This window comes from Triturus cristatus, chromosome 7 (assembly GCF_964204655.1).
Source record: "Triturus cristatus chromosome 7, aTriCri1.1, whole genome shotgun sequence".
NCBI lineage: Eukaryota > Metazoa > Chordata > Amphibia > Caudata > Salamandridae > Triturus > Triturus cristatus.
Window position 1 is genome coordinate 1,462,657 of NC_140590.1, and position 18,720 is coordinate 1,481,376.

The window sequence follows — 18,720 nt, forward strand, 5'->3', positions numbered from 1 at the left end:
CCATTCTGTATTGAAGTATGGAATAGAAGCCCCGCCCACTCTCTGCCCATTTTTGTCGTTGACTTGAGTCATTGTCCTTCGTAAATGCTGGCTTTAGATTAGTTAATAGGTGTGTTAGTCCCTCCTTAGTACTGCCTTGTATTCTTTTGTAACCTCCCATGAGGACTGGACCTTTTACTTCGGTTGTTACATGGCAAGTCTGTTTTAGACCGTAAGCACTATTTTCTTTAATGAGTTTCTCCTACTGCAGGCATCACATGCTTTCCTGCAACATTTCAGTACAGAAAACAGTGGTCCCAGACCAATTATTGACAACGCAATGATCCTATTCAGTTAAATCATTCTACAGATTTGAGCTAATTGAGCAGAAATTATTTAGGATAGCTCATGGTATTCAATACAACATTATAACATGAAAAAATATAGCAACATCCAATTCTTGAATCACCATACATTTATTTACACAATCTCATAGGTTCTATGATATTTGGCACATGGTTGCTCCAGATGGAACGTGCATAAAGCAAGAGTGCTGAAGCGTGAGTGAGTGAAAAGGGGATGATATGAAAGACAGTAAAACAGACATTAATATACTTTACAGAGGGAACGGTTATAAATCACCGTTCAGACGAGCCTGGTCATGTTTAGGAATATCAAAAGACAATTAAGTATTTCACAAAACAGAATCTAATTCTTGATGTGGCACGTTAGAGGAACTGCATATCCCAGGCTTTGTAAAAAGGGGGCGTCGACGTTTCGACCCGTCTATTGGCACAAAGGAAATTTGAAGCCTTGACCGTGCGGGACAAGGGAGGGGTGGGGCAACCTGACGCAGTCCTGGACTTGACTGTGTGTCTGGTATAATTCCTGTTCCTAGTGGTAACGTGTAAGAATAACTTTAAACTTCATGTATCTACATGGAATGCAGTCCTGTCTCGTATAATTTCCTAGACTGCCAAACTGCAGCAGTTTGGATCAGTCAATTCTGCAGTATCACAGACCTTTTTAGGCGGAGATCATTTAATCATCTTGCGTGCAGTCGTAATTTGCCGAACTGCAACCGTGTTGTTCCGCGCTTCCCGTAGCGTCTCACCAGAATGCAACCTGCAACATTTAGCATGCCATTGGCACTTTCACTTTCTAAGCAGTCCGTAACTATGGCGGATGCTTTTTTGCATAGGTCTCGCATTTACAAGAGTTTGAGCTATTGACATAGTAAATGAAAATGCCTTTTATGTGTTCATTATACAAACATAAATAAAAGGCATTGTCTTTTACACTGCCAGTTGCTTTGACTTGCGCAATTGCAAGACCTATTGCATTACAAATGCTTGTTCTCTTACTAGAGTTAGAGGTTATTGTCAAGTGAGCGGTCTGAAGAGGTCAGTTACTTTGCTCTAACACACAACATTTAAATAAATAGCCTGCAAATTATTATTACAAATATTTTAAAATATATCAGGAATGACGAAAGTACATTTTTTTTGTAATTAAGAAGTGTGATGCAAACAAAGTTAACAAGAGCAAAACAAACCAGAACACTTTGCTTGGTTATGTGCACATGACACACATTTGCAGAAACTATTTCCAAACACTGTTTGCACAATAGTTTTATCAGTAAAACCACATTTCAGTGGGAAAGTTTGTGGCCATTTTAAAGCGAAATCTGTTGATTACAAATGACAGTGTGCTACCACTTCATGTATTTATTAAAAGAGAGAGTTTTTAAACATGCTTTGAGAAACAATCCTACTCCCGCTGAGCTAAATATGTTAAAGGGCTAAAAGGCAAGTCAGGGGTCATGTGTATCCTATACGTGGGTAGATTTGTATTATATATAGAAAAAAAGTTTAGTCTATTAAATCAAACCAACAAGTTTGTTGTACAGCAGACATGCGGAACTAGCACATTGGAGGGTGCTCTCATATGTGAGAATGAAGAAAGGGGCGCTCAAGGAATGAAAACGTTTGCCCACATCATCTGAAACCAGTCTATGGATCAAGAGCATTACAAATAGGTCAAGTAGATCATTTGAGTTACTAGACCTGCAGGTCTAGTAACATTTTTATGATTTTTCGAGGTCAGCCTTGAGGATGAGGCTGCAGGCATTGAGGAGAAGGCCGGTGGAGGTCATCCAATGCATCGCCGGGGGTGCTTTGAGACCTCGCTGGGGGGATAGGCCACTCTGACTCGGGCGTGGGCGTAAGGTGCAGAGTGGTGACGACTTACGGATCCGCCAAAATATGGAGTTCTGGATTAGGGTTGGACAAAGCCGCTGTCCATTGGAGATCTTTAGGAAGGCAGAGCAGGTCCACGGGGTCCTGGGAGGCTGCTGGCTGCAGGACATGCCAGATTCAGCTTGCAGGGGTTTCAGAGGAGGAGCCAGGCCGTTAGGGCTGGGGCCAAAGCAGTTGTCGTCCTACTCTTATGCAGCACAGCTCTTCAATCCTTGTCATATCGAATCTGAAGAGGCATGGTTCAGGGGGGCCCTTAAATACTAGATGAAGGGGTGATACAGGGGTGTGCAGGTTGGGACCAATGCGCCCCTTTCCCTGGGGTGTCTACACTCCTTAGTATACCACCCTCCAGTGGGAGTGGGGCTTAGGCCTCTTCCTGATTGGAGGGGTCCCCCCATCTTCAAGATGGCAGGGACTGAGCGGTGGCCTTCTCTTCGCCTCCCCTAACTGAAGGGTGGAGTTTGCAGAGGTGGGCACACCTTTCCTTGCACAGTATTTCCCACCGGTTCTCACGCCCAAAATGTGGGTCAGAATTGAATATGCTACTTACCAGTATGCATCTGTTCTTGGCATGTAGGGCTGCTGACATTCATATCTGTGCATAGATCCCCGCCTAGTGTTGGGTCCGGATGTTTGCACGTTGTTGTCCTGGAAGAGTCTTCGAAGTATCACGAGATAGGTGACTCCTCCCCTGGACCACAGTGCGCATGGGCATCCTCTCCATCCTTAGATTGTTTTTTGCCATTGTGGCAGTGATGGAGTAGATACAGTAAGTGATGACCATGCTATACAGTAATTCTGAGAGCTGCAGCTGCTACAGGCGCCGGGGAGGAGGGTGGGCGATATGAATGTCAGCAGCCCTACATGCCAAGAACAGATGCATACTGGTAAGTAGCATATTCAGTTCGAGGCATGTGGGCTGCTGAATTCATATCTGTGCATAGAATACATAGCAGTACCTCCTATTAGCGGCGGCTACCAGTGCCAGCTGCAGCAGTCTGAAAAAGAGTTTTGAGAACAGCCTGTCCTACAGCTGCCTGCTGTTTTGAGTGTACATCTACACAGTAGTGTTTGGTAAATGTATGTATAGTGGACCATGTGGCTGCTCTACATATTTCCTGTAAAGGAATGTTTCCCAGGAAAGCCATGGACGCCCCTAACTGTCGTGTTGAGTTGTTTCGTGGGGGAATCGTTAATGTCCGTTTAACTTTTTGATAGCAAATTTGAATACATTTAACGATCCATCTGGCTATACCTGCTTTGGAAATGGCGTTGCCCTTGTGTTGTGGAGAAAAGGCAACGAAAAGTTGTTTTGTCTTCCTAAAGTTCTTAGTTCTGTCTATATAGTACATGAGGGCCCTCTTTACATCTAGTGTATGGAGCATTCTCTCAGCGACATTTTGTGGATTTTGAAAGAAAACAGGCAGTTCAATAGTTTGATTCATGTGGAACTGCGATATTACTTTAGGCATAAATTTGGGGTTGGTACGTAGTACGACCCTGTTTGCGTGAACCTGTATGAATGGCTCTTGAATGGTTAGTGCCTGGAGTTCACCAACTCTTCTTAACGAAGTGATAGCTACTAGGAAAGCAACTTTCCAGGTGAGGAATTGAATCTCACATGAGTGGAGAGGTTCGAAGGGTGGACCCATCAGTCTGGTGAGGACCAAGTTGAGGTTCCACACCGGTGCTGGTGGGTGTCTTGGGGGAATTACTCGTTTAAGTCCCTCCAAGAAGGCTTTGATGGCAGGCACTCTGAATAAAGAGGTGCTGCCTGTTTTGGAGATAGGCTGCTATTGCGGTTAAATGGATACGTATTGAGGTGTATGCCAGATTGCATCGGTATAGGTGTAAGAGGTAACAGATTATGTTTTGAATGGATGCGTCTAGCGGGTTAATGTCATTGTTGTTGCAGTAAATGACAAACCTCTTCCATTTAGCCGCATAGCAAGCTCTGGTAGTGGGTCTCCTGGCCTCCTTGATGATTTCCATACAGTCAGTTGGCAGGTTTAGGTAGCCAAACTCTAAGACTTCAGGAGCCAGATTGACAGGTTCAGCTGTTGCGGATCTGGGTGCTGAATTTCGCCATGGTTCTGCGTTAAAAGTGCGGGTTTGATTCGCAGCCTTTGATGCGGCACCACGGAAAGTTCTAGAAAGGTGGTGTACCATGGTTGGCGCGCCCATGTGGGAGCAACTAGGATGAGTGTCAGTGAGTGCTGTCGCAGTTTGCGTGCCACCAGCGGTATTAACGGCGCTGGGGGAAAAGCGTACGCAAATCTGCCGGACCAGTTCATCCATATCGCATTGCCCTGCGACTGTGGATGTGGGAACCTGGCGGCAAAGCTTTGGCATTTTGCGTTTGTTTGTGGCGAATAGGTCTATCTCTGGATGACCCCACTGTTGGAAGTACGGTTGGAGAACGGACGGATGTAGTTCCCACTCGTGCATATGGTGGCTGTGTCTGCTGAGCAGATCCGCCATCTGGTTGTCCTTGCCGGGGAGGTGTTCCGCCATGAGGAATATGTTCCTCTGAATGGCCCACTTCCACATGCTCTGAGCCAGATGAGACAACTGTGGAGTGTGTGTTCCTCCCTGCTTCTGGATGTAGTACATGGCAGTCATGTTGTCCGTCCGGATCAACACGACTTTGTTGCACAAGTGTACTTTGAATGCCTTCATGGCTAGGAAGATTGCCATCAGTTCTAGAATGTTGATGTGCATCTTCTTTTGTTGTGTCGTCCATAGTCCCTGCACTGTGTAATTGAGTACATGAGCTCCCCATCCTTGGAGAGAGGCGTCCGCCGTCAGTATTATTTGTGGAACAGGCTCTTGGAACGGTCGGCCCTTGCAAAGGTTTTGTGGATTCCACCAATGAAGAGAGTTGTACGCCCGACCGCTCACCAACACTAGGTCTTTTAAGTGCCCGTGAGCCTGATTCCATTGACGTGCCAAGCACTCCTGAAGCGGGCGCATATGTAGTCTCGCGTGCGGGACTATGAAAATGCAGGTGGTCATCATGCCTATCAACTGCATGAACACTCGCGCAGGAAGGGAGTGTTGTGGTTTGAACTTTGAGATCAGCAGTTGCATGCTGTTGATCCTCACTAAATTTGGCTGAGCTGTGGCTGCCAGAGTGTTTATGGTCGCGCCCAGGTACTGTTGTACGTGTGCGGGTTGGAGATGTGATTTTGGGTAATTTAGTGAGAATCCTAGACTGTGAAGAAGGTGAATGGTGAGGGACATGTGGCTGGCGCATTGCTGGGCTGACTTTGCTTGAACAAGCCAGTCGTCCAGGTAAGGGTAGACGTGAATGTGTTGTCTCCGTAGATGTGCAGCCACTGTAGCTAGGCACTTGGTGAAAACTCTGGGTGCTGTTGTCACACCGAAGGGGAGGACTTTGAATTGATAGTGCTGTCCCTGAATAGTGAACCTGAGATATTTCCTGTGTGATGGGTGTATGGGTATGTGGAAGTACGCATCTTTGAGGTCTAGTGTGGCTAGGAAGTCTCCCTGGCTGAGCAGCGGGAGAACCTGCTGTAGGGTGAGCATATGGAAATGCTCTGAGAGAATGTAGTGGTTGAGGGGTCTCAGGTCTAGTATAGGTCTGAGTGACCCGTCCTTTTTTGGGATTAAGAAGTACAGAGAGTACACCCCTGTCCCCTGCTGGTTGACTGGCACGAACTCTATTGCGCCTTTTTGCAGCATACTTAGCACTTCCTGCTGCAATAATGCTAAGTGCTCTACGGACATAGGACGGTGCTTTGGGGGTATGTTGGGAGGAGTGGAGGTTAATTCGAGACAGTAACCGTGCTGGATAATGTCCCTGACCCACCTGTCTGTGGTGATGGTTTTCCACGTGGACAGGAACCGCTGGAGTCTCCCCCGACAGGTGTTATGTGGTCGGGGGGAAGGGAGAGGGCGTCACTGTTTGTTTTTTGGGGAGGACCTGGTGTTGCCGTAACCACGTCCTCTGCCCTTGGTGCTCGAGCCACGATATCCACCTCTGTTGGTTTTATCGTAGGTACTCTGTGTGCCCCCTTTAGTGTATTGCTGCTGTGACCCCTGGCCTCTAGCTGCTCCTCTATTCCCGGGGCGACGAAAGGAGCCACTACGAAATTGCTGCGTCTGCAGAGCCCCCATTGACTTCGCAGTGTCAGTGTCTTTTTTTATTTTTTCTAAGGTAGTGTCAACCTCGGGGCCGAATAAGTAGTCGGGGTTGACTGGCTGATTCAGGAAGTTGTTTTGAATCTCTGGTTTGAATCCTGAGATTCTCAACCAAGCGTGTCATCGTAACATGACGCTGGTGTTAATTGCCCTTGCTGCTGTGTCGGCAGCATCCAGTGCGCACTTAATGGATGCGTTGGTAAGAAGTTGTCCCTCTCTGATGAGGAGCTCCGCTGCCTCTTTGTATTCATCTGGCAGATGCTGGAGTAGCGATTCTAGCGTGTCGTAGTGTGAACGATCATAGCGAGCCAGGAGGGCCTGTGTATTGGCAATGCGCCAGATGTTTGCTGCTTGAGCTGCAATTCTTTTGCCTGAGGTCTCCAGCACCTTGGACTCCTTGTCTGGGGGAGGAGCATCACCTGTTTGCGAGTGGGCTCGTTTGCGAGCGTTAGCAACCACCATGGAGTCCAGAGGTAACTGACCTATAATGTACATAGGGTCTCCGGGCGCAGGCTTGTACTTTTTTTCAATCCTGGGGTTGAGCACCCGTGCCCTGGTGGTTTCTTTGAAAATGTCCTTTGCAGGTTTGAGAACTCCTTTCAGCATGGGCAGAGTTTTGACAGTTCTCTCGGAGGCCGCGAAAGTGTCCACTAAGAAGTCTTCCTCAACAGTGTCAGAGAGGAGTTGTACTCCATGATTGGCGGCAGCACGTTCTATGAGGGCATTGAAGGCAGCAGTGTCCTCTGTGGGAGATGTTTTTGCGCTGTAAAGCTGCGTGTCCTGGGTATCTGGCGCGGTACCCTGGTCTGTAGGGTCATCCCATGCCTGATCTGGGTCCTGCTGCTCATCAGGATCGACATCCCCAGGGTAGGTGGTATCATCGCCCATGTAGTCCTCCACTGCGTCCGTCTCGGAAGGCGTAGGAGAAAAGGACTGGGGATCCTGATAGGAGGTTTGCAAGCGTTCATACAGAACTGGTTCCGACTGTGCTGGCAATTTGTGCTTCAGAGGTATTCTGTAGGAGTCCAAGCCCTTCTCTGGCGTGATCTTCCGCTTGCGGAGCATCAGTCTACCAGTGTCGGCGTCGATGAATTGCGGCTGTAAAGGCTCAGAATGTGTGTGTCCAGTAGACGGGGACTGTGTCTGGCGGACACGTGTCCGGATCTCGAACATCTTCGGCGCCGTGGATGGCGGCAAACCAAAAGTGATGTTGGTCGGCGCCGAGGGTGCTTTTGGAGCCATGTTTGTGTCGGGGCCCGACGTGGATCGGAGGGCTGCCCGTTCCCTGATGCGTTGCAACGACGCCGCGACTTGTCGTACTGAGAACGCCGAAGGTTCTTTGGTGCCGGTCGGTACCGTGGAGGTCGGCGTCGACTGCTTTGGAGCCACGGGGTCATCGATCCGAAGACCGGTATCAACGGTCGTTGGAGTCGACGACTTGGCGTGTGCCGCCGTCTTCGACGTGGACTCCGATGGAGCGGCCATTTTGACTTTGGTGGTCAGGGCAGACTGCTTCGGTGCCAGGGGCCGAGGCGCTTTTGTGGGACCAAGGGCCTTCTTTTTCGGGTCGGTACCGATATCCGCTGCAGCGAGTTCGGCGCCGAAGTCCCTCTTAGTGCGTTCGGAGCCGACGGCCTTTGCCGGCGTCGAAGGAGTGGAGGTCTTCGAGCCGACTACGGCCAGTTTCACTTTTGGTTTCGGTGGAACTGGTGCGACGATTGGTTTCGGTTTCGTTGAAGGGAATCCAGTAGTCTTTGGTAATAATGGCTCGTGCGGGATGTTCGAGGCCGGGCCCGAAGGCGGGGCCGAAGAACTTTGGGATTGATCTCGGGTAAGGCCCGGAGGCGATCCCTCGACCTGAGCCGTAGAATGACGCACTTTGACGGCCTCCGTATCGACGGGTGGGCCTGGCTCTTCGCTAGAGCTATCTTCTTCGGCCCCAAAGGCCTCATCGTAGTCTCCTACCTCGTCGACGACTTCTTCCCTGTGAAAAAGCACTTTGTCGTCTTCCGATCGGGAATCGTGTTTGGAAGCGGGGCTGGAGTTTACTTCTTCCACGCTCTCTACGTCCTCGTCGCTGAAGATGTTGGCCGGGGCAGGCGCCGATTGCTGCGCTTCTAATCTTGCTGCCCGTCGATTCTGGAGAGTCTTCTTCGATCGGAATCGGGCACAGGCCATACATTTCGATTCATCGTGATCCGGTGAGAGACATTTGTTGCATACCGGGTGGACGTCGATGTGTGGGTATTTGGCGTGGCATAAGGGACACCGTTTGAATGGGGTCCTCGATTCCATCGTCGATGTAAGTTCGATGTTCGGATCAAACGGATCCGAAAGGCTGGAAAAAGTTTCTAAACTAATCAAGAAAGCAGTCGAAACCGAACGGGAACAGTACCGACGAAAACTAAAGGCCTTTTGGCCTTAAACTGAATTTTCCTAACTTGAGCTAAGATAAGCACATCTGAACCCAATGGCGGAAAAAAACAATCTAAGGATGGAGAGGATGCCCATGCACACTCTGGTCCAGGGGAGGAGTCACCTATCTCGTGATACTTCGAAGACTCTTCCAGGACAACAACGTGCAAACATCCGGAACCAACACTAGGCGGCGATCTATGCACAGATATGAATTCAGCAGCCCACATGCCTCGAACCAGAGGAAACCAGTTGCTGATAGCAGCAAAATGCTTGGGGCAGCTAACAAAGGCGGCAGGCCTTTGAAGCTCACTCTTTGAGGACCCTGCCCATCCTAGTGGAGGAGGCAAGACACCTATGCCCAGGATGTGCTTTGTTTCCAGACCCAGAGAGAAGACTACCCAGGGGTCCAGAAACCTGTCTGGTGGCAGCAGATGGCTGGGAGCCTGTCCGGTAGGACACTAGGGGTGGTCGTTTTTCAGGGGGCATCTCTAAGATGCCCTCTGAATGCATTTTACATTAAATCTCACACTGGCATCAGTGTGGGTTTCCAGATTTCTGTAGAGCCATCATGGAGCTGTGAATTTCATGTTGACAAACTGCCTTTAGGGCTATTAGGCCTACTAGAGGGGCGACTTACCCATGCCACAGGCAGTATTGGTGGGAATGGCACACAGGGATGTGTGCCATGTCGGCTCTTCAGTTTGGTCTGCACCAAAACACGCAGTCTGCAATGTCAGGGTGGGGGTGTTTTGGTGAGAGGTCTCGGAGGGTGGCACAATACATGCTGCAGCCCTCAGAGGCCTTCTCTGGTCACAAGGCCCTTGGTACCAGGGGTACCTTTTTACAAAGGTCTTAAATGTGGTCCAGAGATGAGCCCATTGTGGGTACAAGGTACAGTTTTGGGGAAGAACACTGGGGCCTGGTTAGCAGGATCCCAGCACACACTCAGTCAAGTTGGCAACAGGTATCTGGCAAAAGGCTAGGGGTTAAACATGCAAAAATGGGCACTTTCCTACTCCTGATCTTTAACATTTCATCTCTGGCGAAGTTCCTCAAACAATGTGTGCACATCCAATTTTGCAACCCATAGCAAACAAATCTTCCATTTGGACTATTTCCAATCGGGCTTCCGCCCAGGGCTCAGTACCGAATCTGCTCTGACTCACATAGTGGATGATGCGCTAAACATTCTGGACCAAAAATAATCTGGCGTCCTAATCCTTCTTGACATATCTTCAGCATTCGATACGGATAAACATGGCAACTTTTTGAGGTATTGAATGGGCTTATCAGGATCCTCCTAAACTGGTTCACGTCATTTCTCCAAAATAGATATCAAATATTCAAGGTCAATGAATCTCTAAGTCCATTCCTGTCACTCTAGAAGTCCTGCAGGGCCCCTGCCTCTCACCCACTCTTTAACCTGTTCACGGAGCCTCTTACTGAAATTCTGAACTCATCCAACATTCCTTATCATACGTACGCAGACAACACCCAACTATGGGTTAATGTCTCTGCCCCTGAATACAGTAGATTTCTTAATTCAACTCTACAAAAAACCCAAACCTGGCTTGCAGAAAACCACCTCAAACTAATCTCCCTCAAGACCAAATTCCTATGAATTGCTCCACCCCACCAGTCACCTATTATTGAGGAATGGCTGAAACTACTAACAGCACTCAACTGCCCGCCCCAAGAGATATAGCATGCTAAATCGCGTGCTATTACAACGCATACTTTTAGAACGCAATACCCTTATATTGCAAGTCATTACGACTTGCTGTAGGGGGCGCACTGGACTTAGGAAAGTATTATTTACTATTCCTACTCCAGTTTGCTTAACAGCAGGTAAGATGTTGGATTTCATATCCAATACCGAAGCCCTGCCCTACAACCAGTCGTTCTAATGACTTTCAATGTAAAGGTATTGCGTACTAACTAAGCATTTGTTGCAACAACCGTGTTGTAATGGTACTTTGTTGTAAAAACAGCATTGTAACGGCTGTTTCCCGCCCCAAGTTATCGACTCTCTGGGAATAACACTCGACAAGAAACTTAACATGCAGAAGCACATCAGTGCCGCCACCAAATGAGCATCCGGAGAACATTAAAACCCTTCCTGACTCCCCAATGACTTCAAGTCAGAAGTACAAGCCCTAGTAATCCCTTGGCTAGATTATGGGAGCACAACCCTTTGTGGACTCCCCAAGTCTTCAACGGCTCCTCTAAGAGCCCCCCTAATTCAGCTGCTAGATTCATCATGGGGTCTAAAAGAAACTGCCACATCTCCCCTGACCTTAAAACTGTCAACTGGCTCCCCTGTGAAGCAGGAATAAAATAAAAAATTGATGCCATGACTCGCGAAGCTCTCACTACAATACCCGGAGATTTCTGGCTCAGAGGTTGGTGCTCTATGGTAGTAATGGATCTTCCAGGAGCTCCAGCACGCTACTTCTGAAACTACAGATTTTCCAAAAAGAAAACATACAACTGAGCCTTCTGTGGAATGGCCCAGAGGATCTGGAACTCACTAACCCAGAAACAAGACTGAATCCCTCAACTACTTCCTTCAGGAAAGAAGTCAAATCTTTACTCATGAGTAAATGTATGCCCTAGGATCTTTGTCCCCCATGCCTCAACCTGCTCAGCACCATTACTTGTACGATGGCTGCTTGCAGTCACTGTTTTGATTGTTTTATTTTCTGTTTTTATGCACATACTTTTGTATGCATTTGCATAAGGGAGCAATACCGGTTTCTTTTGCCTCTCCCATCTGTACATGTGTAAAGCACTCAGATACCCCCAGGGGTCATGCTCGCACTATATTTAACTTTCTAAATAAATAAACAAGATGTTAATACTTTGACTTGTGTTCCTCCAGAGAGATGTGTAAAGACATCTACTTTCACATGGGAGAGAGAAGCTACTACCTAGAAGATTAACACTGCTTTGATCACTTCCACAGGAAACTCACAACCCACAATATGATTCACAACAGCACCCTACCCGTTGATACATTGGATGGTTAAGCTACTGTCAGACAGAATCTGAATGTTGCTCCCAACATAAAAGGCCCCACGCCGACATGTCTGCCAGGTGAGCATCCCATCCCAGCAATGAGTTTGCTGCCACACTAGCCCCAGTGTCTGAGCGGTGCTGAATGGGTGACCCAGAAAAGGCAGGGGGGTGGGAGCCAAAGAGTGCAGATTCCAAAGCACTGACAAAGATATGCACCTGGCCAGTGAGAGTCCACTTAATGTTGAAGCCACTGCCACCTCAGGCACCACTAGGGGGCCCTAATCTACCAACAGGATGCAAGAGCCCATGAGGTCAAGCACCTGCAAAGATCTGGAGAACCAGGAGTCGATTCAGAGTCAGAAATCTCTTAATCATCTCTCGAATATATGGGAGCAGCTAGGTAGGAGGCTAACACCACCCCCATAAATGTCAACACCCATATTGGTGAAATGTGGAATATTTGGGCACTGAAGGTGAAGACAAAGTCAAAGAGGAGTGTCTTACCCAGTGGAGACTCTTTCAAAAGCCAGTCGCCAAGTACCGAAATACATGGACCTGTGACCATCGCAGTGAAGTGTAAAGACGTGAGAGACCGTAATGAGTCCACATAGCAGGACAGAAAACCAATAGTGCTTAGATTCCACCATGAACCTATGCTGATGAGGCACAGAAAAAAGGGAACTAACATCACTAAACCAGCTGCCGTCATCACATCGGGAGTTGTGGGTGGAGCTCCATGGTGCCACCTGATGGAGAGAGATTAATGAGGAAAGGTTTCCATAGACCAGTTTGAGGTATAAAAATAATATTTACAAGTTGAGGAATCTGTGCGAAGTTGAATCCAGCAGAATGAACTGGTTGTAAACCTTATGCAAGCGGAAGGAACACTTTTGGGCACCAAGATGTGACTACTTGGTGGCAATTAGCTGGGGCTTCAAGCAGACAGCCTCAGGATGGGTAACTGCTAGGGTAACGCCATACTTTACAGAGTATTAATAATACTGGTTATGATTCAATTTTTACTATGAACAAAAAGTTACATTATTCCATAAAAAGGCATAGCAGTGACTGGATGTTCCAATATGTGTTCCCATTCTTTATGTTCATCGGAGTTCCTGAACTCGCATCACTCCCGTAGAATACGTTTTCACTGTTCGACCCAAAGATATCCTGAGAGCCACAGCCCAAACAAGAGGCTACTCGCATACGTGGATACTTTTCACAAGAATTGCTCAGTACCTCAGAATCCACCTCTATCTGCAGATTTATCCAAACACAATCACATATTCATCTTTCCTCTTACTCTATCTACTGTCAACCCATCCCATCGCTATCGCCTTCTTTGTGGCCATTAGATGCTTCACAGCTCAAAGTGCCTCCGTCATGCTCCGGTCCCACTCACCTGCCTCAGGGCTCATCCTCCGGAGGCTGCTGACTGTGGTACTCTGCCACATAAAGGCTCTTATCAATGCTGCCTGGAATGGGTTTGATTTCAGTACAAAGATGATCTTCAATTGCTTTCAGATTGAAACGGTCCTCGGCAGTGATCAAATTTATGGCCAAACCCAAGTGACCAAAGCGACCTAGTGGGGGGATGAGGAACAAGAGGTTATGTCATTTTAGAAGCAGAGACCTGTTGAAACTGAGAATTATCAAGTAAAGAACTGAGAGGTGGTGCAATCAGCATTACCCACGACCTGGCATCACTGGATAAGGAGCGAACACAATGCTTCAGAAGAGCCATGCTGAGACTCGGGAGAACATCCAATAGAGAAAACTTGTTTTCAGGGAGCTATCTGCCACCAGAATCACCAATAGCTGTGAGACGTAGCAACCAGACAAAAACATGCAACACAGAATAACTTCCTAACTATAAATAGATATTAATTCTTAAACATGATCTTGAAAACAAGTACACATTCTTTCAGGCTAGACACCTCTTTATTCCGGGCCCTGGGAGCAGATGCATGCTAGTTGGAAGAACTCATTATTAGAATGTATACTTCAACCCTCCCGTCTTTTACTAACCTTGACTGAATGTTTGGAGATACCAAGATATTGGAAACGATCAATAGTAAACGCATAATTAGATTAGTAGTTGTGATTCATTCAACCAAGCCGCCATTCTTCACTGTGGAAGTAGTGTGAGGAGATAAGGATAAGTTACTTACCTGTTGTGAGAAAGTGCCATCTTTCTTGCATGGTATGCCCCCACTTTTTGCTGAATTGCTGAATGTACTTTGGCAGGAGTCCAGGGTATACTCAGTCAATCAGGTGCCCAGGGCCTATGTTCCTTCCCTAAAAACACAGGACCCAAATTGGCAAACCCTGGCCACATGTCAGCCCCTGGTAAATGGTACCCTAGGTACCCAGGGCCTTGTGACCAGGGAAGGCCTCTAAGGGCTGCAGCACTCATTGTGCCACCCTTAGAGGCACTGTACCCTTACACACACACCCTGCCCTTGCAGTCTGGGTGTCTGGGTACAAGACAAAACAAAGTCGCCATGGCACACATCCCTGTGTGCCATGCCCATCACCTACACTGACATGGCATATATCAGCCACCCCTCTAGCTGGGTGCCCTATGCCAATGGTGTGGGCACAGGAGCCCTGTGCCCCTACAGTACCCAGGTCCATTCCTGGGCCCTGTAAGTGCAGTGCTGCCATTTAAGCGTACATGGTGCTGAGAGATCGTCAAACACGAACTCCACAGCACCATAAAGGCAACACTGAATATTGAGAAGTTTGGTATCAAACTTCTCAGCACATTAAACCCACACTGATGCCAGTGTGGGATTTAATGTACCAAGCACCCCAGAGGGCATCTTAGAGATGCCCCCTAAAACCTATCCTTCAATCCACGTCTGTTCTGAGGCTGCCTAGGCTGCAAAACAGCAGACATGTTGCTGGACCCCTGGGTAGGAGAGCCCCTGCTCTCCTCGGCCTGCAACAATGCACATCCTGGGGGAGGTGCTAAATCTCCTCCCCCAGGATGGGCAGGGGGAAGCTTCAAAGGCATGCCACCTCTGTGAGCTTCCCCAGGCCACTGCAACCCCCCCACTCTGGCTGGAAACCCCAAATAAGAACAGGGGATGTGCCAGCCTGCACACCCCACCCCTCAGGTGGGGGAGGCGAGGTGAAGCACATCTCCGGGCCCTCGCCATCTTGAAGATGGAAAGCCCTGCCCAATCAGGACTAGGCTACTGCCCCCCTCCCACAGGAGAGAGGCAGGATAGGGGGTGTACCCACCCCAGGACAGGGACCCATTGGTCCCTGCCCTTCACCTACCTGTAAAGCCCCTAAATCTATTATTTAGGGGCACCCTGAACCTTCCTTACCCAGATTCCAGATTACGAAATCCGAAGAAGAGCTAGAAGAAAGAAGACCTGCCCTGCAGCTGCTAAGAAGAGGAAGACACAAACTGCTTTGGCCCCAGCCCTACCGGCCTGTTGACCCTCGAACCTGTTCCTGCTCCAAACCCGGCATCTCTTGTGGCAAGCAGCCTCACAAACCCCGGAGGACCTGGCTATCTTTTGACTCTAAACCCCTGGGACTCCCATGAGTAGAGGCTCTACTCAAAAACCTACTTCTAATCCCTAGCAGCAGCCCGGAACCGCGAACCCAGCACACACAGCACCAGCCAAGCCTGGCCTGTGCTGGAGTGAACAAAGACCACGAGGACGACCCCACGGTGACACTGACCCAGAGTCCGGCACCCAAGGACCTCCCACGACACTCTTGAAGAAGCCTGCAGCCTCAGAACAAGGTGCCCCCCTACCGCGATCAACAGAGGGTAAGATTTCCCGACACCAAAAGGCACTCCTGCACGTGGCGCCCCACGGCCCCCTGTGCCCAATCCCGTGGTACCTACCTATCCTCCAACTACCCAACTTACCTCTCGAAGTGGTGGTGGCACTTGAAGAATCCTCGTCCCCGAGCTTGCAGCCTTTTTCTAAACCGGAGATTTCCCATTGAAATCAATTGAGCGCCTGAAGGCTCAAAAGCACCCTGCACCCAGCCACCCGAGTGGCCCTGGCAGTGCAACCTTTACACCTATCTACTTCCCCTGAATAAGTGACCAGGAGACCAGCTCCACCAGCCGCGTGGCCTGCTAGTCAGCAGCCACCAACCAAGGCCCCCCTAGCCCTCATAGGATAACATTGGGCCTAACTCTCTCTGCAACCGACCGCCCTAGTGCCGCTGAGGGTGAACCAACTGTATCTACCTGACCCTGGGGGACCCCTGAGTCTATGCCCAGAACCGTAACTCTGCCAGTCGAGTACTTACCTTTAAACCGATAACTCCATTTTCTTCATAGGGTAACATTGACTGGCTTTTTCCTGAAATTTCTTCTGTGTGGACTTTTCAAATCTTAAAATATTCACCAAAAATCAGCGGAGTAACGAAAACGAAAATACTCACCTGCTATTAGGTGAGCTCCCAGTGCTGGATCTTGGTGCCCAGCACGGACTCTGAAAAATACTTACAACTGTACTTACCAGTAACCCAATTTTCTCCCATAGGAAATCATTGACTGTTTCTGTGAAATTTTTTCTAAGTGTCAATTTCTGCAATCTTTAAATATTCTTTATAAATCGTATAATATCTGAAAACGTAATTACTTACCTGTTTTGGATAAAGGTCCCAGTACTGAGTCTAGGTACCCAGTACTGGATTACAAAAGTAACGAGAACGTACTATACCTGCAACTTGAATTTTCTTTCATAGGGAATCATTGACTGTTTTCTATGAAATATTTTCTAAGTGTCAACTTTTAAAATAGCTAAATATTGTCTAAAAATCATCCCAGTAATTAAGTCTACTTTTATCACTTGATTGTAAGTACTGACCCAGGACTGAATCTAGGATCCAGTCCTGGAATTCCAAAAGTAATCCTAAAAGTAATCTGTTGCAAATAACTTGAAACTTCCATTGAGCTCAATGCATCATTGTGTTTAAAATAGTGTTGCCTATTGCAACCACTTGTAACTGTTTACAAAAGTCACTTGCATATTGTAAAAGTATTTATATAAAGCATCTCACTCTGAGAAAGTATATTTTAATGCCAATTGCTGGTTCCAAAATAAAAAGCATATTTTTTTATATATAAACCATTGGCCTAGAGTTCAGTTATTGAGTGTGTGAGACCATTTGCTGACTATGTACAACAAATGCTTTACATTGTCCTCTGATACTGCCTTACTGCTCGACCAAGCTACCACGTTAGAGAGTAAGGTTATATCTAACTTTAGCCTCTGCCAAACCCTTGGGGACTGTGGGCTCTGTACACCCTGTACCTATTAGGGAACAGTATATACAGAGCCACTGTCTATGGTGGCACCGAGGTATTGCTTTGTGTGGGATGGTATCAGCTGGGACTTTTGGTGGTTCACCGTGAATCCTAGCTGGTGAAGTAGTTGGATTGTAGTGGCGGTGTGGTGTACACATTGGTTGTAGGACGTGGCTTTTATTAGCCAGTCGTCCAAATATGGGAAGACGTGAATGTGCTGTCTTCTGAGGTGTGCCGCCACCACTGCTAGGCACTTGGTGAATACCCTTGGTGCTGTTGTGACCCCGAACAGGAGCACTTTGAACTGGTAGTGTTGCCCGTCCACTAAAAATCTGAGGTACTTTCTGTGAGCATGGTGTACCGGAATGTGAAAGTATGCGTCTTTCAAGTCCAGTGTGGTGAGAAAGTCGTTCTGGGAGAGGAGCGGAAGAACCTGTTGAAGGGTTACCATGTGAAAATGGGCCGAATGTATGTAAGTGTTTAGAGGCCTGAGATCTAAAATAGGTCATAGAGTGGCATGTTCTTGTGACATTGGGCGTTGCCTGGGTGGAATGTTTGGGGGGGTAGATGTTAATTCCAGGCAGTACACTGAACAAATTATTTGGGTCACCCATCTGTCTGAGGTGATGGTCTCCCAGACGTGAAGGAAATTTTGTAGCCTGCCCCCGACCGGAGTGGGATGGTCTGGAGGGAGCAGGGGTAAGTCATTGGGTAGGCGGTGTGGCAGAGCGGGCTGTATTTGTTTTGCCTTTATTGTTATTGCCTCTATAGCCGCCTCTTTGATAACCCCTTGTGAAGGTGGACTGAGGAGGGGATTTGTAGGACGTGGAGGCGCTATCTGAGGAGTAGCCTCTGCCCGTGCCCCGAAAGGAAGAACGGCGAAAGGAGCGCCTAGGAGGGTGTGACTGTAGGGCTCCCATAGATTTCGCCGTATCTGTCTTTCTTCATCTTCGAGGGCCTCATCTACCTTTGGACCAAATAAATGTTGATCAAATGGGTGGTTTAATATGGAGGCTTGTACCTCAGGTTTAAAGCCTGAAACTCTTAGCCAAGCGTGGCGACTGAGGAGGACACTAGTGTTGATGGCCCTGGAGGCTGTGTCTGCCGCGTCTAAGGCACAGCGTATAGAGGTATTAGTTATGGGTTTTCCCTCTTGAATCAATTCATTAGCCCTATTTTTGTACTTTTCTGGGAGATGGTGCATGACGGTTTCTAGCTCATCGCAATGCGCTCTGTCGCATCTGGCCAATAGCGCTTGAGTGTTGGCGATACGCCTTATATTGGCAGCCTGTGACGCAGTGCATTTTCCTGACGCGTCCAGGAGCTTGGACTCTTTGTCAGGTGGTGGTGCTTCGTCTGACGCCTGGGAATTTGATCTCTGCCTAGCCGTGGATACCACTAGGGACTCCAGTGGTGCAGGTCCTTTGATGTAGGCAGGATCTGTGGGGGCAGTTTTATATTTTTTTCTCTATGCGTGGGTTTAGGACCCTAGCATTGACTGGGTCTTTAAAAACCTCTGGCGCATGTTTTATTACCCCTTTGAGCATAGGTAGTATAGCCGTAGACCTATGTGCAGTATCAAAGGTGTCTAGG

General features: G+C 48.1%; 1 protein-coding gene across 4 annotated transcripts in view; it reads right to left on the reverse strand.

The window, feature by feature from the left end:
* Window positions 1-18,720, reverse strand: part of LOC146808659 (putative ATP-dependent RNA helicase DDX6) — a 271,143-nt gene that overhangs the window by 22,587 nt on the left and 229,836 nt on the right. For all 4 annotated transcript variants that reach the window (XM_085615455.1, XM_085615452.1, XM_085615453.1 and 1 more), the window contains one exon: window positions 13,240-13,420. In XM_085615455.1, the coding sequence (XP_085471581.1) occupies window positions 13,245-13,420 (176 nt within the window). In that variant the 3' untranslated portion in view covers window positions 13,240-13,244. The remainder of the gene's footprint in view (window positions 1-13,239; window positions 13,421-18,720) is intronic.